Source organism: Oryctolagus cuniculus, chromosome 18 (genome assembly GCF_964237555.1).
Source record: "Oryctolagus cuniculus chromosome 18, mOryCun1.1, whole genome shotgun sequence".
Lineage (NCBI taxonomy): Eukaryota > Metazoa > Chordata > Mammalia > Lagomorpha > Leporidae > Oryctolagus > Oryctolagus cuniculus.
The window spans coordinates 55,256,938-55,280,367 of NC_091449.1; the positions used below are offsets into that span (position 1 = coordinate 55,256,938).

At 51.7% G+C, this 23,430-nt stretch overlaps 1 protein-coding gene and 1 non-coding gene across 2 annotated transcripts in view; one reads left to right on the plus strand and one right to left on the minus strand.

The window, feature by feature from the left end:
• PKD1L3 (polycystin 1 like 3, transient receptor potential channel interacting) overlaps nt 1-23,430 on the plus strand; it is an 81,954-nt gene that overhangs the window by 13,408 nt on the left and 45,116 nt on the right. Inside the window, 11 exon segments of the mRNA XM_051846978.2 lie at nt 2,083-2,166; nt 2,306-2,587; nt 6,954-7,009; nt 9,279-9,668; nt 13,669-13,800; nt 15,112-15,285; nt 17,753-17,880; nt 17,976-18,102; nt 19,044-19,172; nt 19,526-19,760; nt 21,983-22,164. Coding sequence (XP_051702938.2) covers nt 2,083-2,166; nt 2,306-2,587; nt 6,954-7,009; nt 9,279-9,668; nt 13,669-13,800; nt 15,112-15,285; nt 17,753-17,880; nt 17,976-18,102; nt 19,044-19,172; nt 19,526-19,760; nt 21,983-22,164 — 1,919 coding nt within the window.
• Nucleotides 11,646-11,789, minus strand: LOC127491420 (small nucleolar RNA SNORA67). The gene has a single exon (XR_007920080.1). It is a non-coding gene; the product is annotated as a small nucleolar RNA SNORA67 (small nucleolar RNA).

The window sequence follows — 23,430 nt, forward strand, 5'->3', positions numbered from 1 at the left end:
TGGGATGCCAGCACCGCAGACAGAGGACCAACCTACTGCGCCATGGCACTGGCCCCAGAAAAGACTTCTTAATATGTAAGGCAGAGTGACAGAGAAGACACACACACATAGAGACAGGGAGAGAGAGGGAGGGAGAGACAGAGACGGGGGGGGAGGGGGAGAGAGAGATCTTTCTGCTGGTTCACTCCCCAAATGCCCACAACAGCCGGGGCTGGCAAGGCTGCATCTGGGAACCAGGAACTGCATCCAAATCTCTCATGTAGGAGGCAGGGACCCATGCACTTGGGCCATCATTTGCCACCTTCCCAGGCACATTAGCGGGCAGCTAGATTAGAAATGGAGGAGGCGGGACTTGAACCAGTGTTCTGATATGGGATGCAGGCATCCCAAGCAGCACCTTAACCTGCTGAGCCACGACATCCACCCCTGTTTTGTAGCTTTGCTGCTGTCTTAAGTAATTATTGCAGGGTTTGAGTGTTGTCCTCTCGGGGTCAGGTGGGGCCACTGTGGAAGTATGAACCAGCGGGCCCTTTAAAAGGTGACATGACTGAAGACTCCTCCCTCATGAGGAGGGTTCAGTGCCTTTTCAGAGCAGGTCCTCTGCCCCACCTTCCCCCACCCAAGGATGCAGCGGTTGCAAGCTCCACCAGAGCCCAGAGGCTGGCACCTTCTTCTTGGGCTCCCACCCTCCAGAACAAGGAGAAACCAATTCTTATTCTCCCTAAATTACCCAGCCTAGGGTATTCTGCTATGGTAGCACAAAGCAGACTAAAACAGTCATAAATTTTAATCAAAAGGTAAAGAGATCCGGGGCAAGCGCTGTGGCATAGCAGGTTCATATCCCAGTTGCTCCACTTCGATCCAGCTCCCTGCTGATGGCCTGAGAAAAGCAGTGCAGGATGGCCCCAAGTGCTCAGGCCCCTGCCTCCCACGTGGGAGACCCGGAAGGAGCTCTTGGCTTCAGCCTTGCCCAGCCAGGGAGAGTTAGACAGTGAGAGAGTTAGACAGTGAGAGAGAGAGAGAGAGAGAGATCTTCCCTTTTCCGTTGGTTCACCCCTCAAATGGCCACCATGGCCAGCGCGCTGCGCCAATCCGAAGCCAGGAGCCAGGTGCTTCTCCTGGTCTCCCTTGCGGGTGGAGGGCCCAAGCACCTGGCCATCCTCCACTGCACTCCCGGGCCAAAGCAGAGAGCTGGACTGGAAGAGGAGCAACCAGGACAGAATCCGGCGCCCTGACCGGGACTAGAACCTGGGGTGCTGGCGCCACAGGCGGAGGATTAGCCAAGTGAGCCACGGCGCCGGCTGAAGGTAATTCTGATTAGAAGCAGGAAAGAACTAGAGAGAGTTCTTCAGGCTAGTATTAAGTTGTGTGTGTGTGTGTGTGTGTGTGTGTGTGTTTTCTTCTTCTTAAGATAGAAAAAATAGCAACGCTGTGATGATGGAGCTGATTTGAGCTTCTGCACAACTAGTGAGGGTCATCGTGGCGCTTGGCGGGGATGTGGGAGAAGGCACCGTCCCTGGGAGCAGGCAGGTCCCAGAAAGGGGCAACGTGGGCGAGAGGAGTCCAGGGAGGGCTCCAAGTGCTCTCGTCTGCTCCCTGGGCTAGAGCAAGGCTAACACTTGACCTGAGAGTGAGGGCGGAGGCAGGAGGTAAGGAGAGAGCCACCGGGGAGAGTGGGAGGGTCGAGTGGGTCAGCTCATGGGGATGGAGTCGGCGTGGCTGTGCGAGAAAATCTTGCACGCATAGACGAGGGGGCATGTGCAAACACAGCATTGCCCACCTCTGAACTCCCACCAACGGGAGTCCAAGGGCAGCATTGTGCCTAGTGTGTTTCTTCCAGCGAGCTTGAGTCCCTGTCTGCTCAGTGTAGACCCCTTAGGTGGGTGTAATCTGAGACGCTGCTCTGTGTAGGTGACAGATCTGGCACCAGGGAAAGGGCCTACCATGGAGCTCACACGCTCTTAGGAAGTGGGTAATCAACTGTAACTTCTGTTCTCATGAACGTGTTTCATAGAGCTCGCAGCTAGAGCTGTTACCTCTAAGCTAACTTCTGCTTTGACCTCCAGATACATTCATTTTCAGCTCAAGATGCCATTTACAAAAGAAATGAAAATAATTCTAATCCACAAACAAGACCCATGCCACAAAGAAATGAAAAGGCCTCAGGTAATTTGTCACTCCTCCGGTGAGCCCAGTTCCTGTGTGCAGGGTGGACAAGAGTGAATTGAGCTGTGTGTGTGACCAGAACATGCACCTGTGTAAGTACCGGTTGCATTATATATATATATTTTTTTTAATTTGACAGGTAGAGTTGCAGACAGTGAGAGAGAGAGACAGAGAGAAAGGTCTTCCTCCCATTGGTTCACTCCCCAAAAGGCTACTACGGCTGGTGCTGCACCGATCCGAAGTCAGAAGAAGCCAAGTGTCTCCCCCCAGTCTCCCATGCAGCTGCAGGGACCCAAGCACTTGGGCCATCCTCTACTGCCTTCCCGGGCCACAGCAGAGAGCTGGCCTGGAAGAGGAGCAACCTGGACCAGAACCTGGCACTCACATGGAATGCCGGCATCACAGGCAGAAGATCAACCAAGTGAGCCACGGCACCAGCCCCTGCATTATGTTTTATCTGATCCTTTACTGACATCTTTGCTTTCATTTTCTATAGACTTACTTTCTCAATATGCCTTTGACCATCTTCTTTTCACATATACTCAATAAAAGACAAGATTTTTTTCCGACAAATTTTTTTCCCATTGAAGAGGTGAAATGGTCTCTTTTTTTAAAGATTTATTTATTTATTTATTTGAAAGCAGAGTTACAGAGAGGCAGAGGAAGAGAGAGAGAGGTCTTCCATTCACTGGTTCACTCCCCAAGTGGCCGCAACAGCCAGAGCTGCACCGATCCGAAGCCCGGAGCTTCTTCTGAGTCTCCCATGTGGGTGCAGGGGCCCAAGGACTTGGGCCATCTTCTACTGCTTTCCCAGGCCACAGCAGAGAGCTGGATTGGAAGTGGAACAGCGGGACTCAAACCAGTGCCCCTGTGGGATAACGGCACTGCAGGCAGTGGTTTTACCCGCTACACTCCAGTGCCAGCCCCAAAAATGGTCTTAAAGGCCTTGCACAGTCCTCGAAATTGTGTTGCGTTCTCTCTCCCCCTCCCTGCACTATCCCATGAGGGTGCCAGTTCTAGTCCCGTCTGCTCCACTTCCAATCCAGCTCTCTGCTATGGCCTGGGAAAGCAGAGGAAGATGGCCCAAGGCCTTGGGTCCCTGCACCCATGTGGGAGACCCAGAAGGAGCTCTTGGCTTTGGATTGGAATAATTCCAGCTGTTGTGGCCAACTGGGGAATGAACTTGTGGATGGAAGACCTCTCTCCTCTCTGCTCGCTCTCTCTGCTCGCTCTCTCGCTCGCTCTCTCTGTCTCCTCTCTCTCTCTCTCTCTCTCTCTCTCTTCTCTCCTCTCTCTCTCTTCTCTCTCCTCTCTCTCTCCTCTCTCTCTCCTCTCTCTCTCCTCTCTCTCTGCTCTCTCTCTCTGCTCACACTCTCTCTCTCTCTGTCTCTCTCCTCTCTCTCTCCTCTCTCTCTTCTCTCTCCTCTCTCTCTTCTCTCTCCTCTCTCTCTCCTCTCTCTCATCTCTCTCTGCCTCTCCCTATCTCTCTCCTTATCTTATTACTCTGACTTTCAAGTAATTAAATAAATCTTAAAAAGAACTATTTAGAAAGCATTAAACCACAACTCTGAAGACTGAGAGATCTAAAACAGAATGACAGGTGGGAGGCAGAAAGGCCTGGGTCCTGGGACAAGCTCCTCCAGCTGCCTGCTGCAGGATAGAGGGAAAGAGTGCGGATAAGAGGGGTGGGCGGTGGGAAGCAGGCTCTGTTTGGAACAGGGGGGCAGTCCATAGGGAGATGCATCTGCTGCCTCGTGATTGTCTGGGGTGCATGCAGAGGGAGCCCGTGCCTCCACCTTCCCAGTCCTGGGACATGGGCTCAAGGGTTTCACAGGCATGTGGAGCAGTTTGGCCCAAAGCTGCCAGCAGAATAGCTTCTCTCTCCTCCTCCGTCCCTTGGCCTGTCAAGAGTGTGGTTGTCGGGAGATGTGAGCTTTGTAGGAGCAGTGCCTCTAAACTATACGCTCCAAACACCGTGATTCTAAATACGCCTTGGTGAAACAGGGTTACGAATTAGAGGAGAGGCCCTGGCAGCTGTGACTGTGTATAGCACTTGAGCTTATCTCACAAGGTGGAATTTCGGGCAGGAGGCAAAAGACAGCACCTTGCTGACTGTGAGGTGCCCTGTGTGGGCGAGATCCGAGCTCACTGCACGCAGGCTCCTTTCCACCCCTGAAGACGAGCGGACGCGCCCACAGAGTGAAACAGGGGCGTTCCCTGAGGGACATGTTGCTGTGGGTTTTTATTTTATTTTTTTAATTATCTGAAAAGCAGAATTAGAGAGATCTTCCATCAGCTGATTCACTCCCCAAATGGTTGCAAGGGCTGGGCCGGGCCACAGCCAGGAGGCAGAAACTCCAACTGGGTCCCCCGTGGGCAGCAGCAGCCTAAGCACTGGGCCATCTTCCTCTGCTTCCCCAGACATTAGTAGGGAGCCGGATTGGAAGCAGGGCAGCGGGACTTGAACCAGTGCTCATGTGGGATGCTGGCACTATAGCTGGTGGCTAACCCTGGTGTGCCACAGTGCTGGTCCCTCTCTAGGTTTTGGCAATCCGTTTCCTTCCACATCTTAATTCTGTCATTTTTTTCCCTTTAAAGAAAAATATACTCTTTTCAAAGCAGTGTGGAAAACTTTATTCAAGACAGGTGTCAAGACTCACAACAGGGCGAGAGGGAGGGACCTCAACTCCCAAGAACAAGTCGGGGTTGTTGCTGACGGCAGGCCAGGGTGCCTGCACTCCGTGGCTAGGGGAGGGGTTCACCCTACACCGTCCCAGCAGGATTCCTGATAGAATTAGACTAGCAAGGGTTGCAACAACATGTGCCAGGGCTGAGACCCAGGGGAGGAGAAGGTTGAGAGGAGTCTGAGGACGTGATTTTCACATCGTTAGGGGTTATTGTGCCCATTTTCCAGATAAGGTAAGCTGTCATTCGCTCAGGGCTTCGCAGCTGCAGTTAAAGGCAAATCCAGCCCTGGAACAGAGCTCTTTTGACTCACGATCCACTTCTCTGTCATATTTGCTTTGATAGATGGACGTGATGACAGCTGGCAGGAGCACGTCAGAACTCTGTCCTCCCCCGGCAATGATGGCTGCGAGGATTTTGTCTCTATCAGTCCTGTGAGCATTAGAGAGAGTGTTATAAGAAACGGCAGAGAGGCCATGGTAGCTGGCTATGGCCAAGTACATTCTTTTTTTTTTTTTTTTTTTTTTTTTTTTTTTTTTTTTTTTTGACAGGCAGAGTGGACAGCGAGAGAGAGAGAGAGAGAGAGAGAGAGAGGGGTCTTCCTTTGCCGTTGGTTCACCCTCCAATGGCCGCTGCGGCCAGCGCACCGCACCTATCCGAAGGCAGGAGCCAGGTGCTTCTCCTGGTCTCCCATGGGGTGCAGGGCCCAAGCACTTGGGCCACCCTCCACTGCACTCCTGGGCCACAGCAGAGAGCTGGCCTGGAAGAGGGGCAACCGGGACAGAATCCAGGGCCCCAACCGGGACTAGAACCCGGAGTGCCGGCGCCGCAAGGCGGAGGATTAGCCTAGTGAGCCCCGGCGCCGGCCCCAAGTACATTCTAATGGATCTGGAATACGCACCTTGAAAAGAAATCAGCCAAGCTAACAGCAAATAGGGACGTTCACATCAATAGAGCCTCAGGTCATGGTTTTCTTTTCCGAATAAATAAATAAATCTTAAAAAAAAAAAAAAAAGAGGAGAGGCAGAGAGAGAGAGAGAGAGAGAGAGAGAGGGAGGGAGGGAGGGAGGGAGGGAGGTTGGTCTTCCATCTGCTGGTTCACTCCCCAGATGGCTGCAACGGCCGGAGCTGCGCCGATCCGAAGCCAGGAGCCAGGAGCTTCTTCCAGGTCTCCCATGTGGGTGCAGGGGCCCAAGGGCTTGGGCCATCTTCTACTGCTTTCCCAGGCCACAGCAGAGAGCTGGATTGGAAGAGGAGCAACTGGGACTAGAACCAGTGCCCATATGGGATGTCAGAGCCTCAGGCCAGGGCGTTAACCTGCTGAGCCACAGCACCAGCCCCAAGCCTCAGGTTGTGGTTTTCTTGCCAGGAAATGTGGGAAGACAAAGCAGGGGCTGGCATTTTGGGGTAGTGAGTAAAGCCACCACCTGTAGCACCAGGATCCCATGTGGGCGCTGGTTCAAGTCCCTGCTGCTCTACTTCGGAACCAGTTCCCTGTTAAAGCACCAGGAAAGCAGCAGAGGATGGCCCAAGTGCTTGGGCCCCTGCACCCACGTGGGAGACCCAGAAGGAGCTCCTGGCTGCAGCCTGGCCCAGCTCTGGCAGGTGTGGCCGTTTGGAGAGTGATCCAGCAGACGGAAGAGCTCTCTGTCTCTGTATAACTCTGCCTTGCAAATAAATAATAAATCTTTTTTTAAAAAATGAATGAAAGCAATGACAGTCATCTGGTAAAAATCTGCGAGTGACCATTTTCCAAGTGACTTCAGCTCACTAATAAAAGCTCTTCTGCACGATAAACTTAAGAGACCGATTTTTCTACAATAATGTTGATGTAATGGTGCTGTGGTTAATTCGATTTAATACTTGTTTTTTATACAGACGTCTTTAACAGTGAGCAAGAGGATTAGAGATTAGAGATTTGTGAAATTTCAGCTCCAGTATTCTAGCTTGCCCATGGATTTATCAGCAGTGGGAAATGACCACTTTGGTTTCCTTTGTAAAAATGTGTTATTTTTAGCCAAGAATAAGGCATCTTCAGATTAAACAGAGAAACATTTCTGTGCTAGACTTTTGAACTTGATCTCCTTTCTTTGTCCCTTTAGGAGCCACTCGCCATTCATTCCTCTGCCACTCGTCTGTTCCTATTCCTGGTCCTCTTGTAAGTTCTTGCTTTACCACCACAACGCGCGTCTCGGAGCAGTCTCCTGTGGTTCCTGTGGACATGCCAGAACTCTACTCTTAGAGACTGCTCTGGATGCAGTTTTCTAATACGGAAAGTACTTGAGTATTGGAAAGAATTGGGCTTACTGGTGATTTATTATTTGGGAGGTAGAGTGAGCTCCCATCCAGTGGTTTACTCTTCAAAAACTCATAATACCAGATCAAAGCTGAGAGCCAGGAACTCACTCTGAGTGTCTCACATGAGTGGCAGAGAACCAACAACTTGACCCATCACTGCTGCCTCCCAGGGTGGGCATTAGCAGGAAGCTGGAATCGAGTGTGGAACCAAGACTTGAATCCAGGCCCTCCGATATGGGATCCAGGCATCCCTAAACAGTCTTAACCACGAGGCCACATGCTCCTCCCCGAGGGCTTTTATTAAAGACTTGTTAAAGCCTTTCGTTGGCTTTCATACTGATGCAATTATATTTTATCTGTTGTTTGTTTATTCTCTGTTTCTTTTTTTTTTTTTTTTTTTTTTTTTTGACAGGCAGAGTTGACAGTGAGAGAGAGAGACAGAAAGGTCTTCCTTTGCCGTTGGTTCACCCTCCAATGGCCGCCGCGGCCTGAGCGCTGCGGCTGGCGCACCGCGCTGATCCGAAGGCAGGAGCCAGGTGCTTCTCCTGGTCTCCCATGGGGTGCAGGGCCCAAGCACTTGGGCCATCCTCCACTGCCCTCCCGGGCCACAGCAGAGAGCTGGCCTGGAAGAGGAGCAGCCAGGACAGAATCCGGTGCCCCGACCAGGACTAGAACCCGTTGTGCCGGCGCCGCAAGGCGGAGGATTAGCCTAGTGAGCCGCGGTGCCGGCCCTCTGTTTCATTTTAAATAGGAGTTGTAGCATCTTAAGATATACAGTAAAATTGGAAAGGAAAGGGAAGGGGCCAGCACTGTGGTGTAGTGGGTAAAGCCTCTGCCTGCAACACGTGCATCCCATATGGGTGCTGGTTCAAGTCCTGGCTGCTCCAGTTCCAATCCAGCTCCTTGCTAATGCTCCTGGGAAAGCAGCAGAAGATGGTCCAAGTGCTTGGGCCCCCGCACCCACATGGGAGACCTGGAAGAAGCTCCTGGTTCCTGTTTTTGGATCAGTCCAGCCCTGGCTGTTGCAGCCATTTGGGGAATGAACCAGTGAATGGAAGATCTTTCTGCACTGCCCCCCCCCACCCCATAACTCTGCCTTTCAAACAGATAAATAAATCTTTTACCAAAAAAAAAAAAAGAAAATAAAGGCAGAGACTATGTGTATAACATATAAAATTTTTCAGCCTTCTTGACTTTGTATCCTGCATAGAAACCTTTCTTTGGATATCTAGAGCTACATTTACGTCTGTGTGAGCTTATGTTAAGTGCTAACGTGTTTCTCACGGGAAAGACAACAGGAATGAAGCAAAAACCCTTCTGTCGGCATTCTCCAAGCTATGCTTTATCAAACGCCAGCTGACTGCCCTTGCTGTGTTGCTAAAGAAAACAAAGGGTTTGGCTGCGGGACTTCTCCGAGCCTTCCTAGGGTCCCAACCTAACCGCTTCTCGCCATCCTCCCCCAGTCCCTGCCCGTCCCAGCCCGTCCCAGCCTCCCACTGGAACTCCTATGTGTGCCTCCAGGGGATCTTCCTCTTTGTCCTCTCACATCCTGTTCAAAGAAGTGGACTGACCCTTCAAACCAGCAGGCAGCTTAGGCCAAGCCCCCATTTCCTCCCACCAAGTGTGTGCCACAGGTGCTCCTCCCTAACCCCCAGGGTGTTGCCAGTCTCCCCGCCTCCCACCTCTGCTCCTTGGGCCTCCTTGATTTCCCTCTAACAAAACCACCAGTCTGTGGCCCCAGGGCCTTTGCACTCCTCCTGTGCCCTTCTCGGATATTGGCAACTTTCTCTCTCTCTTTATTCAACTCAACAAAACTCCTCTCTCCTTACCTCTGAGCGCAGGCTCTCAGACCCCTGTTTGCTGTCTGCTTTCCCAGAAGCACTTACTCGCTCCCTGCTCTACCTGAGCTTCACCAGAAGAGTGCTGGTTTGATAACTCACCAGCGCTCAGCCCACTGAGTGTTAGGAGGCGCTGGAGCAAGCCTTTGAAGGCAGGACGATTCAGCCCAAAGTACCCACGAACATCCCAAACACGGGGGCTTCAGAGCCCTTTTGGAAACTCTGCCTTAGTTATTTACTATTTGGTAAAATCAGCTCCAGCTTTCTCACACTTCTGTCTTTTATTTTGAGAACCTGTGCCAGCCTGTCAGCTCGTGTCCTTTGACAGAAGTCACACCACTGGTGACAAAGGCCACCTCTGCTCCACCCAGCCCGTCCCTCCCCGGGATCAGCGAGCTCACCTTGCCTGCGGCGGCCACACATGCTGCAGGATCTGTGGTCAGCGAGCTCACCTGGCCTGCGGCGGCCACACGTGCTGCAGGATCTGTGGTCAGCGAGCTCACCTTGCCTGCGGCGGCCACACGTGCTGCAGGATCTGTGGTCAGCGAGCTCACCTGGCCTGCGGCGGCCACACGTGCTGGAACATCTGCGGCAGGAAGCCCTCCAAGGCCAGCGCAGGACGCACAGCCTGGAGCCCTCACCACTCTGCCACAGGCATCACCTTGGACCACAGCTGACCAGGTAAGCACAGGAAACGGAAGCCACAGCCGGGGCCCTGTGCACACTCCTCGTGACGAGGAGGAGCCTGGCTCACCCTTGTCCCTCCCAGCAGAACTGTCCCTAAGCATGTCTGACAGGTCACTGCACCGCCTAATTAATAAGCAAAATCAAGTCCATGGAAATATTCCACGATGAGTTTTATTCCCATTTCAGTATTTTTTTTAAAAAAGATTTATTTCCTTACTTGAAAAGCAGAGTGAAAGAGATGGAGAGACAGATCTTCCATCTGCTGGTTCACTCCCTAAATGGCCACAATGGTTGGAGCTGGGCCAGGAGGAAGACAGTAGGCAGAAACTCCATCCTGGACTCCCACAAGGTAGACAGGAGCCCAAACATTTGGATCATGATTTGCTGCCTTCCCAGGTGCATTAGCAGGGAGCTGGATCTGAACAGGAGCCAGGCCACCCGCTGGCATTCTGCTAGGAGATGCCAGTGTCCTAAGCAATGGCTTAGCCTGCTGCAGCAGGGCCAGTGCTGTGGCAAAGTGGGTTAAGCTACTGCTTAGGATACCTGTCCCACAGAGGCTGCTCCACTTCCAGGCCAGCTCTCTACTAACGAACCTGGGAAAGCAGTGGGCGATTCCCCAAGTGCTTGGGCCCCTGCCTCCCGTGTAGGGGAGATCTGGGTGAAGCTACTGGGTTCTGGCTTTGGCTTCGCCCAGCCCTGGCAGGGTTGCCGCCATTTGGGGAATGAACCAGAGGATGGAAGATCAATTAATTCTCTCTGTATCTCTATCTCTCGAATGCAGTGACTGTTCCTCGCCACCGCCAGAGAATTAGGCAGGCTGTCCATAGCTTGCCTTGACCGAGGAGGGGAAGTGTGCCATCAGCCTTCCCCAAACCTGGGGGACAATCAGGTGCGGTGTGGAGCCCAGTCGAAGCAGGGTCTCACTTTATTGTAAAAGGGAGGTGTATATATAGCTGAGGTACAGAGCAGATGAGCGGATGCGGGCAAGGGATGGGGTGATATGATGCAAAAGGGTCCTAACCACTCCTATTATACCACCTTAAAGATCGTTAGGCAGAAGCGCCCTGGGGCTGGGGTGTTTGCCACCAGGGATTTGAAACTTAGACAGGTTTTCAAATTCAAGGGAGGCTCAGGAAGTTTCCTCTAGGCCTCTCCGAATTCAGCCTCCCCCACACTCAAATAAAGCTTTATTTAAAAAAAAATGATATTGGGGGCTGGCACTGTGGTGCAGCAGGTTAAAGCCCTGGCCTGAAGCACAAGGATACTATATGGGCACCAGTTCTAGTCCTGGCTGCTCCACTTCTGATCCAGCGCTCTGCTATGGCCTGGGAAAGCAGTAGAAGATGGCCCAAGCCCTTGGGCCCCTGCACCCGCGTGGGAGACCCGGAAGAAGCTCCTGGCTTCAGATCAGCGCAGCTCCAGCTGTTGCAGCCAGCTGGGGAGTAAACCAGTAGATGGAAGACCTCTCTTTCTGTCTGTACTTCTCTCTGTAGCTCTGTCTTTCAAATAAATGAATCTTTAAAAAAAAAAAAGATACTAACTTGTTGAACCACATTGCCAGCCCCTTCCCATTTCAGTATTTTTTTGCCTCAAAAAGTGACATTTATTTAAAGAGGAAAAAAAATGACAAGATGTCCATCTGTTGGCTCCCTCCCCCCTCAGCCCTCCAGGACTGAACCCCAGCTGGGGCAAGGTGGCAGGACAGCCCCTCTCAGATGAGGTCAGCAACATTGAGGGGCATCTCCTCAATGGAGGTGTTGTAGAAGGTCTCGATGTCAGTCTGCTTATCTTCTTCTGTCCCCATGTTAATAGCCTTACGACCAAAGCGTCCACGACGGCCAATTCTGTGAATATAGTTTTCCCTGTTGGTGGGAAGGGCATAGTTGATGACTAAACAAACTTGTACATCAATGCCTCTGGCCCATGTGGAGACAGGGAGGAATTCAGTGCACACAATCCATCCAGCAGGGGCTTAGTAAGTACTCATAGGCAGCCAAAGGAAGCAAGTGTCTGCTTGTGTCCTAGAGCCCTTGGGCACGCGGGATTTTCTTCCAGGTTGCTACTTTCCTGAGAGAGGCACTAGTCGGGCCCCTGGGAGAGAGAATCACCTTGGATTCATGTCAGTATTTCAAGACATTATTTAATGCTATAATTTTTGAGATTTGAGAATCAGAGAGAGAGATAAATGGGGCACAGAGCGAGAGTTCCCATCTGCTGGTTCTCTTCTCACATGCCTGCCACAGACAGGGTTGGCCAGACTGAAGCTGAGAGCCAGGAGCTCAGTTCGTCTCCCGTGTGGGTGTCTCTCATGTGGGTGGCCAGGACCAGTTGCTTGAGCCATCAACGCCCCTCCCACCGTCTGCACTAGCAGAAAGCTGGAGTCAGAAGCCGGAGCTAGGACTTGACTGTAGGCCCTCCAGCTTGGGTTGCAGGAGTCTCAACCACCAAGGTATGTGCCTACTCCCTGACAAGAGACTTGTAAAAAGATGAAATAGTTGGCAGGGTATACCAGGATCCAGGCCAAATAACGGTGCTGCGCTGAAATACCACGTGTGAGGTCCCCATCCTCAGTACCCTTCTGACTGTAGCCAGGATGGTGAAAATAAGATCTGTCCCACTGGCCCCGTGTAGTTGGGGGCAACTCTGTCTCGCCTGCGTCTTCATTCCTGAAACAACAAACCCAAACCGCACGGTGGTGGTTCTCAGTCTGAAAATCACTCTGTAATTCACCCAGCCTCCTGCAAACCCTCTGAATCAGGAATGAACCTGTACAGCCATGTGGTCCCTAAGGGCCCCGGCTTCTCCAACATAGCACCCACAGTACACAGTAGGCTTTTTTTTTTTTTTTTTTTTTTTTTGACAGGCAAAGTTAGAGAGAAAGGTCTTCCTTCCGTTGGTTCACCCCCCAAGTGGCTGCTAAGGCCGGTGTGCTGCGGCCAGACAGAATCCAGTGCCCCTACCAGGGCTAGAACCCAGGGTGCCAGCACCGCAGGCAGAGGATTAGCCTAGTGAGCCGCGGTGCCGGCCCTACAGTAGGCTTTTAATAATGACTCCTTGAAGGCCGGCGCCGTGGCTCAGTAGGCTAATCCTCCACCTTGCGGCGCCGGCACTCCAGGTTCTAGTCCCGGTCAGGGCGCCGGATTCTGTCCCTGTTGCCCCTCTTCCAGGCCAGCTCTCTGCTGTGGCCCAGGAGTGCAGTGGAGGATGGCCCAAGTGCTTGGGCCCTGCACCCCATGGGAGACCAGGAGAAGCACCTGGCTCCTGCCTTCGGATCAGCGCGGTGCGCCAGCTGTGGGAGCCATTGGAGGGTGAACCAACGGCAAAGGAAGACCTTTCTCTCTGTCTCTCTCTCTCTTTCTCACTGTCCACTCTGCCTGTCAAAAAAATAAATAAATAAAATAATGACTCCTTGAACACGTAATTGAATAGGCTTATAGGTGGGCTGTTCTCCAGAAATGAACCAGTCTCAGACTGGAGTGAGTAGAGGAAGCCCCCCACCCGCCGTGGCTCCACATCCACTTGGCTCAGTTTGCTCCTCTTCCTCCAGGAAGACTTTTCTGTGTGTTATTTCAGGTACTTCCGACTTGAACATGAACCTTAGAATTAAGGAAAACCAGCACAATGGCAACCTGAGGGATAAAACATATATTTTAATGGAAAAGTTCAGTTTTTGCTGTTTTGAACTCCAAGTTTCCCTCACTTTTGATCCTGGCCAACAGACTTAATCCTACGAATCTCATTTCCAGAAATGCTTGACCTCGTACCAGCCACTGGGTGACCTTGTTACTCATTGCCTGAACTGTATGGAGCAGGTTAAAATAAACTCTGTACACTGGAGCAAAGCTTCTAAAAACGGTAGCCGTTTTGGAGAGACGCTGGCTCATAGAGCTTCCAGTGGCATCGGAGCTCAGTGCTGGTTCTTCTAGCAATGTCTCCAAGTGCTCACGTGGGGGTGATCCTGAGTAATCCTGACAAAATCCTTTGTTGCCAATAGACCACAGATGAGACGGCAGGGAACTTGAGGGGAGTGACGGATGATGTGCAGGCTCATAGAGAACTCCAGAGAGCTTGCAAGGTGCTCCAGGAACTGAGCGGCTTCACCTCAAGACTGTCTACACCTGCCCAGGTAAGCGGGGGTTGGGGGGGGGGACAGAAAATGCCGAGGTTCATGCCTCTGAAGCCCATGCCGGCATGGACTCCCCACTGGGAGGGCTTCAGAGATTGGGTTCTTTGTTTTTTAAGATTTATTTATTTGAGAGGTAGAGTTATAGACAGAGAGAGGGAGAGACACAGAGAGGTCTTCCATCTACTGGTTCACTCCCCAAATGGCTGCAATGGCCAGAGCTGGGCTGGTCAGGAGCCAGGAGTTTCTCCCAGGTTTCTCATGTGGGTGTAGGGGTCCAAGGACTTGGGCCATCTTCTACTGCTTTTCCAGGCCACAGCAGAGAGCTGGATCGGAAGTGGAGCAGCCGGGTCTCAAACCGGTGCCCAAACGGGATGCTGGCGCTTCAGGCCAGGGCATTAACCCACTGCACCACAGCGCCACCCCCGAAGTTCACGTTTCACATGTGACCAGCCTACATAGAGGAGGACCAGAGTTCATGTTTGACTTTGGACATCTTGCTCTCCGCTCTCGTTCCACCTTGAATGCTTTTGAGGTCCTGGTACAAAGGGGTGTCCACTTGGCGTGGCTCTTTGCCCGGGTACTCCTTTTTCCACTTAGTTTTGCTAACTAGATATCTAACCAACCTACCACTCAAAAGGAGTTCTGTCAGTTCCTTAGAATAATATAGAACACGTATCCTCACCAACAAGTGACATAAAATATTTTCCTTTCCTCCCAAAATGCAATGTAATTTTTATAAAAATGCATTTGAAATATGTCAATAATATTGAACTGCTGCTAAAAACAAGTTTAAAGCAATCAACATTTCATTAAACGTTTTTGAAATCATGTCTGCAAGGGATCTTTGAAAAGCTCATAGAAGATGTGTATGATGAAAAAGATTAAGCATAAATTTAAAAAACTTTTGCACCAAAGTAAATTGATCTTTTAATTGTATTTTCCCACAATTTTTTTCCTAATTTTTAGGTTTGTTTATTTGAATAGCAGAGTGAGAGACAAAAACAAAAAGATCTTCCACCCATTGGTTCACTCCCCAAATCCCTGTGACAGCCAGAGCTGGGCCAAGTCAGAGCCAGGTGCTCAGAACTCCATCTGGGTCTCCCACATGGGTATGAGGGAGCCACAGGTACCTGGACCATCACCTGCTGCTTTAGCAGAAAATGGAATTGGATTCAGGGCTGGGACTCAAATCCAGGCGCCCCGATATGGGACCCGGGCGTCTCAAGCAGCATCTTAACCCCTGCACCAAACTCATACCACCCCCCAAACTTTTTGAAGCACCCTCACATGTTTGCCTTCCACTATTCCCAGGTCAATGCCATCAATTCACTGATTTCCCTAAGTGAGCAGTTACTGCAGATGCCGTTTCAGAACAGCAGTCTGGCTTTCAGAATGCCTGTGACGTCCTGCCTGACTGACCCCCTCAGTAACGTCCTGAGTACTACGGAAGAAAGTTGGCAGAGACCCACGGGTGGTCCTGAGCAGGTGGGTCCAGCCTATGCAGGTTGCCAACTCGGTGTAGAATGTTTTTCATGAGGGATTTTAGAAATGTATTTGAAGGTAGACAGAGCTCTCATCCACTGCTGCTCTCCCCAAATGCCCACATAGGCTGACCTGAGACAGAGACAGAACCAAGAGCCGAGAACTCACTCCAGATCTCACATGTGGGCAGCAGGGACGCAGCCACCCTGCAGCCTCCCACAGTGTGCGTTAGCTGGAAGCTGAAGTCCGGAGCCAGAGCTGGGCATTGAACCCAGACACTCACATATGGAACGCAGGCATCTTAACCACAAAATCAAATAGCTGCCCCTTTATTTTTATTGGGTTCTTTTTTAGATTGATTGATTTGAAAGGCAGAGTGATAGAAAGAAAGGAAAAGAGAAAGAGATCTTCCACCTGCTTGTTCATTCCTCACATGGCCACACTGGCTGGAGTGGTTCAGGCCAAAGCCAGGAACCCAGAGCTCCACCTGGGACTCCCATGTGAGTGGCAGGGGACGAAGTACTTAGGCCAGATTCCACTGACTCCCCAGGCAATTAGCAGGGAGCTGGATCAGAGGCGGAGCACCTGGGACTTGAACTGGTGCTCTGATATGAAATGTTGGTATCACAGTTGGCAGTTAGTTCACTGTGCCACAACTCTGGCCCTGACTCACCCCTCCATTCTTTTTTTAAAGATTTATTTATTTATTTGAAAGTCAGAGGTACAGAGAGAGAGAGGAGAGGCAGAGAGAGAAAGGTCTTCCATGCAATGGTTCACTCCCCAGTTGGCTGCAACGGCCAGAGCTGTGCCGATCCAAAGCCAGGAACTAGGAGCTTCTTCCGGGTCTCCCACATGGGTGCAGGGGCCCGAGGACTTGAGCCATCTTCTACTGCTTTCCCAGGCCATAGCAGAGAGCTGGATTGGAAGTGGAGCAGCCGGGACTAGAACTGGCGCCCATATGGGATGCCGGCGCTTCAGGCCAGGGCGTTAACCCAGTGCACCACAGTGCCAGCTCCCCCCCGCCTTTTTTTTTTTTTCAAGATTTATCACCCCTCCATTTCTAAAATGTACTTATTTATTTGAAAGGCAATTATAGCCAGTGAGATCTTCCATCCACTGGTTCAGTCCCCCAAATGGCTGAAGGGCCAGGACTAGGCCAGGCCGCATCCAGGAGCCTGGACCTCTATTCAGGTTTCCCATGTGGACACAGGGATACATGCACTTGGACCATCTTTTGCTGCTTTCCCAGGTGCATTACTGGGAAGCTTGGTGGGAGTGAAGCAGCCAGGACTTGAACCAGCGGAAGCAAACTCTGCTGAAGAACCCCCCAGCCTGCTCTTTTCTGGGGTCTCCTTCTTTATCCCATCAGTGTGAGAAACCAGCTCTTGGCGCAAAGTACTGGGCACAGAGTAAACACTCAATAAAGTACACTTGCTATTTGCACAAAAAAGACACTCGACGTCCTTAGGCATTAGGGAAATGCAAATTCACCCAAAAAGGCAGACAGCAACGAGTGTTGGCAAGGATCCAGAGAAAGTGCCATCCTTATACATTGTTGGATTACAAAATGAGGCAGCCACTTTGCAAAACAGTGTCGTGGTTCCTCAGCATGTTAGATTTGCCATGTATGTATCCGAGAGAAAGGAAACCACATGTTTGTGGACCCCCTGGCTCTCAGCGGGAATGTCCAGGATGTGGTGAATGGATGGATAAAGGGTCGTCTATCCACGAGGTGGAGCATTGCCCAGCAACAAGGGGGACTGAAGTTCTGATGCAGGCTGCGACGTGAGCCTTGGAAACATTCTGCTGAGTGCAAAGAAGCCGCTCGGGAAAGACCACGTGTCGTGGTTCACTGGCAGGAACCTCCCCACCCAGGAAAACCTGTGCACACAGGACGTAGAGAAGGGTTTCCCGAGACTAGGGGTCTGAGAATGCGGGAGCAGAGTGACTGCCAGTGGGGGCCAGGCTCGTCTTAGGGGCAATGAATTCTAACGTGAGACTGGGATGATAATTGTACAACTCTGTGAATACAGAGAGAAAATATTGAATTGTGAGTTCTAAGCGGTGAATCGTGTGTGTAAAGTTCATCTCACTGAGACAGGACCACCACGAGCAGGAGGGCGACCTACATCCCGTCCCCCTGGCTGGCCCTCCTCTCCGAGACAGAGGGGGTCTTCAGCGGACTGCCGGGACTTTCTCTGGGGTTCCAGTGTGGGCGCCAGCTGACCTCACTACTGTGGCCCGCACTCCCCTCTACACCCCCAAGCCTTCTTTCAGTAACAGTGCACTGCCCTCTACACCCCCAAGCCTTCCTTCAGTAGCACGGAGCACTGCCCTCTACACCCCCAAGCCTTCCTTCAGTAGCACGGTGCACTCCCCTCTACACCCCCAAGCCTTCCTTCAGTAGCACAGTGCTCTGCCCTCTACACCCCAAGCCTTCCTTCAGTAACACAGTGCACTGCTCATGCAGGTGGAGGACGTGCTGGAGATGGCCCTCGTGGCCCTCGGGAGGATCCACGAAGCAGGGGTGCAGCAGAACCCGGCGTCCGGGTCTTCAGTGACGCTGTCCTCTGCCCTCGCTGTCACGATGCTGAGCAGGTAACAGGGAAGGAAGGGAGAGGAGCTTTGTTTCAGACTGCGGCCTGTGGACAGCGTACAAAACGCGGTTTCCTTTCTTGCTTCCGTCTCCTTAGCCGAAACGCGTCCACTCTGCCTCTGAGCTCTTACACCCTGGGCCACCCCGCACCCGTCAGCTTGGGCTTCCCGTCGGCTGCGGCTTTGGAGGAGCTCCTGAGTAAACACCCGGGAGTTAACGTCCAGGTGAGTGCGAAACCGGCTCGGATCGGGGTGATAACCGGATTCCGTGGCCGTGAGGACGTTTGTGTGAAAGAAACGTAGCAGCTGACCTGCGCAGAGCCAGGGAGAGGCGGCGGTTGCCATTTGTGCTTACTTGACACTGGCCCGGACAGAGGCCTGGAAAAGATGAGCGTAGAGACCTGGAGTGTTGAACAGGTTTCTGGGCTCCTTGTTCCTGTGCTGTGATGTGAATGGATCTCAAAGCTTCATGATTTACACGAAGCTGGGAATACCTGGTTGATGACTGACTCAGTATAGCAATGCGCGCATATCAGTTTACTGTGTTTCTTTAAACAATGATCTAACAAACACAAATGGTATTTTGGGGGGGGGGGGGGCAGGCAGAGTTAGAGACAAAGGTCTTCCTTTTCCATTGGTTCACCCCCCAAATGGCTGCTACGGCTGGCACGCTGTGCTGATCTGAAGCCAGGAGCCAGGTGCTTCTCCTGGTCTCCCACGTGGGTGCAGGGCCCAAGGACCTGGGCCATCCTCCCCTGCCTTCCCGGGCCACAGCAGAGAGCTGGCCTGGAAGAGGGGCAACCGGGACAGAATCCGGCGCCCCGACCAGGACTAGAACCCAGGGTGCTGGCGCCGCAGGGGGAGGATTAGCCTAGGGAGCCACGACTCTGGCCCACAGGTGGTATTGTTGCCTTATCCTGGAGAGCAGAATACTTAATTCCTAGCAAAATAGAGGTATAAACATGTTTAAAAAATCGAGGGTTCCAAGTATATGCCTCCCCTTTAATCTATTGTTTCTCATTTATGTTATCGTATGAAATACTCCATCTGAGATATTAGCAGGGAAAAGCCCAGTATTGAATTTATGAAATCTGATACCTCGCTACCTGTCGGGGTCATTTATAATGTGTTGTCAGTTGATGCAACTTGGCTTGTCTTTGTCTTAGGTCGCAGGACTGGCTTTCAATCCCTTCAAGGATTTTGACAACAGGGACATTGTTGGAAGCATTGGAACTGTGTTGCTCAGCTCTAATCTTGAATCGCTCCAAGTCCATGATTTAATGGAAGATATCGAGGTATCAGTGAATCGTAGGGAATAAAGACGGGATCGAATATTCTAGAAAATAAGATGGAAAATGCAGCAAATTGAAGGAAATAAGTACGGATTAATGGCAGTGCCATTGTGTTCCTATTAACTTTTTAAATTAGGAACTTTTATACAGAGAAAACTGTGTTACCCTTTTCAAAAGGTGATGTAGGTCTTAGACTATGTATAACTTAGTCTCCCCTAACCCTGGCACTGTGTTACCTGCTAATATTCAAAAAGGAAGACCTAGAAAGTTCCATTACCTTGTCACTCCTAAGGTGACAGGAAGGCACAATGGATGGACCACGGTGAACTCGGGAGCTGATGACCTGTCTGTCCTAGATCGTGCTCTGGAGAAGCGAGAGCCTGGACCCAGCTCAGCCCAGCAGCCTCAGCCTGAGCACAGAGCAGCTGGTGATCACGCTGAACATCACTTCCTCGGAGGAGTCCCTGATCCTGAGCGTGCAGCCAGACATCCGCCTTCCCGTGACCCTCTACCTGGCCTTCCAGCATCAGCCTGAGCCTGCCGACTGCCACCTGAACATCACCCTTCCAAAGGATCAGGTGTGGCAGAAAGGTAAACCCCGGTCAGGTGCGGGCAACCCACTTTGAAATGCACTGTGTTTGGTAACTTTTTATTTTCAGATAATTGTAGGTCTGTATGCGGCCGTTTGAAATGCAGTAGACGACTCGGATACCTTTCAGCCCATTCTCCCCTGACAGTAGCATTATTGCCACTGTCAGGCACTGTGGCACAACCAGGAGAAGGCATTGGCATGTGCGTTGACTGTCTCAGATTTTACCAGATTTCCAAGCACCGGTCCCTCTGTGTGCGTGTGTTTGGTTCCCTGTAATTTGCCCCATCTGTAGACACACATGACCATGAAGTGCACTTTTTCCAAAAAAAAGACAGGTTGTGGGGTGGAAGGAAGGACATTTATATGATTAAGCAAATTCAGTAAAAGGTCCATTGTAGAATTTCCTTAGCGATGGAGCGAGTGCTGACAACGTCCTCTCCAATTCCCGTGTGGTTCGTAGTGAGATGTTGAGTTCCGCTGCAGAAGTCAAGTTCCTGCACCACAGGTCATGTATCCTAAACACTGCATATTGTGGATTAATGTATAGGAAGAATCTGTATTTTCATTTTACCTGTAGGCCTGGAGGTATCTCAGTAAGTCTTACCATAAACCAGATGTCTACCTCACATTTAGAAAAGTTAGTTTCTGATTTATATATTAATCATTAAAATGTATGAGCTATAGAAACAATGCCTAGATATGCTTGAGCAAAAGCAGGCTCTGTGGACCTGAACTTTGAATACGGTGCTGACGTCTCAGTAAAGAGCCACCCTTTCGCACTAAGAATGGCAACCTCATCGGGAAGGCTAATGCGTGTTTTGCTGCACCTGCATGACAGTCACGGTCTTCCTCACGGATGGAACCATCTCTGACTCTCAGGGGCCTCACCAACATGGAAATGGTCACTTTTCCAGTTACCCTCCCCCCACTCAGTGACCTGGAGATCCTTTGAAGGATGAGGGGCTCCTCCTTTGAGGGATGAGAAAGCAGAGTCAGCAGCCTCAGCTGCCGCGCCTTGGCCTTAACAGCCAGAGGCTCAGCGTGAGGCCTGGCAGCAGCTCTCTGGTCCTGGACCCGCTCTCGCCTCCCCTGGCTCTGTCCGTGGTTCCTTTCGGTACCTGGGCCTTCTGTTTACTAATTTAGATGGGTGCTGATTTCATTTTCCTAAAACTCAAGGTGCATTCTAATTATACTCAGACCTAAATTATGATTTTTCAAAAGAATGATTGTCTGGTCAGTCATGATACAACAGGTTAAGCAATGCCAGCATCCAATGTGGGCGCTGCTCTTGAGGCCCAGCTGCTCCACTTCCAATCCAGCTCCCTGCTGATGCGCCTGGGAAAGCAGCAGAGGATGGCCCACGTGCTTGGGCCCCTCCCACCCACATGGGAGACCCGGAGGAAGCTCCAGGCTCCTGGCTTCAGCCTGGCCTAGCCTCAGCCCTTGTGGCAATTTAGGGAGTGAACCAGCAGATGAAAGATCTTTCTCTCTGTCTCTCCTTCTCTCTGTAACTCTGCCTCTCAAATAAATAAATCTTTATTTTTAAAACATGATTCTTAACTTTTTCTTTTGGAAAGATATATAATCTCTTTTCCCTTTTTGTGTTTATTTTTTAAGACCTATTTATTTCATTTGAAAAGTGGAGTTAGAGACAGAGGGAGAGCCAGAGAGAAACAGAGAGGTATCCCATCCACTGATTCACGCCCCAAATGGCCACAACGACTGGGGCTGGCCTGGAAGTCCATCTGGATCTCCACGTGGGTGGCAGGGGCTCAAGCATGTGGGCCACCTTGCACTGCTTTCCCAAGATGAGTAGCAGGGAGCTGGACTGGAAGTGAATCAGCCTGGACTGGAGCCAGCACCCATGTGGGATTCTGCGCAGCAGGTGGCAGCTTAGCCTGCCCTCCCCTGCCATTTTTAAAAATTAAATAAATACATCAAAATTAAATAATTCAAACCCTGCCTTCTGGGTGAAAGAAGAAAAATGTGTGAGCATTGTTTAGCAGGAAGACTCAAATCCTAACCATCAAAACAAACAAAAGCAGATGACTGCACTGACAGGGGGGAACCCAGCCTCTGTTGCGGGTCATCTCTCTTCAGGCCACTGCAACTCGAGGCCTAGCGTTTCCTCCGTTGTAAAATAAAACAGCCCTGCAGAAGAAAGGGTCAGGTGCATTTTTGTCTCACTGAGCTACAATTAAGCCCTCTTCTTTGTCCCAAGATGAGGAGTACACCTGGGTGCTGACGCCCGAGAGCCTGCGCTACGGCATCGGCACCTACTATGTAACAGCCGTGTTGAATGGCGACGCAGAGAGGCCCGCCCTGGTCTCGGTGGTGACAGCTGTCACCCAGTGTTACTTCTGGGACAGCCACAACAGGACGTGGAGGAGCGACGGGTGCCAAGTAAGAGGCGGGGCCACTTCTCTTCTACCTCAGCCGCCGCTAAACACAGTGCCCCTGCTGCCCTCCAGGGGGCAGCCCAGAGGCACAGCCCAGGGGAGGGCAATAAAGGACCCGGGCCAAGGAGCCAAGGTGCCGGCTGTGCCGTGTGGCCCGGCTGCTGACCGGCGCAGGCCTGTGCCATGTCTCCAATTCGCTTCTCAGACGGGGTCCAGGGTGAATCTGGAGTTCTGGATGAGCTAAGGAAAGCCTGCGTGGAAACAGGTCCTACGGGGCAGATAAAATGAAGCAAACCTGCAGAATAGAGAACTGATGTGTTAGAAACGTGTTAGCACCGGCGCCGCGGCTCACTAGGCTAATCCTCTGCTGCAGCGCTGGCACACCGAGTTCTAGTCCCGGTTGGGGCGCTGGATTCTGTCCTGGTTGCCCCTCGTCCAGGCCAGCTCTCTGCTGTGGCCTGGGAGTGCAGTGGAGGATGGCCCAAGTCCTTGGGCCCTGCACCCCATGGGAGACCAGGAGAAGCACCTGGCTCCTGCCATCAGATCAGCGCTGTGCGCCGGCCACGGCGGCCGTTGGAGGGTGAACCAACGGCAAAGGAAGACCTTTCTCTCTGTCTCTCTCTCTCACTGTCCACTCTGCCTTAGCGGATTCCTGCACATCTTAAGCCAGGCGGGGACGACGTTGCTTTTGCGAGTCTTGCCTTGTTCCTGGACCACTTAACAATAGCAGACAGATATACCTCCACCTGCGACCGGTTACTGCAAACCCACCTGAATGTCAGAAATGCATGAACGCCCCTACCCTACCGAGCACCATGGCTCAGCCTGGCCTGCCTTGAATGTGGTTAGCAGCTTGCACAGAGCTCCCGTCCAAAGCCTGCTTTACGATACAGAGGTAGAACCTGTCGGAACACAGCACCCTAGCTGAATGCATATCACTTTCATTCCATCACAGAGTCGCACGTTGTAAGCCGAGCCATCGTAAGTCGGGGAGTGTCTGTTCGCAGTTACTCTCAATTCTGAGAGGGGCCCCGACGTGAGGCCTGGCTTAGCAGCACCAGGAATGCAGTGCAAGGTCGTGGGAACCAGGAAGCTGTTCACAAGGTCTGAGAGTTACCAGGTGGGAAAGAGAGGGGCGTGCTCAGGAAGGCGTCCACGCCGCCCGCAAAATGGGGGGGACTTCAAAAAGTTCAGCGAAGACTGTGAAGAGACATTTACTTCGGTGCCAAAACTGTGAAATCCACGGGCAGTCCTTTCCCACCGCGCACCT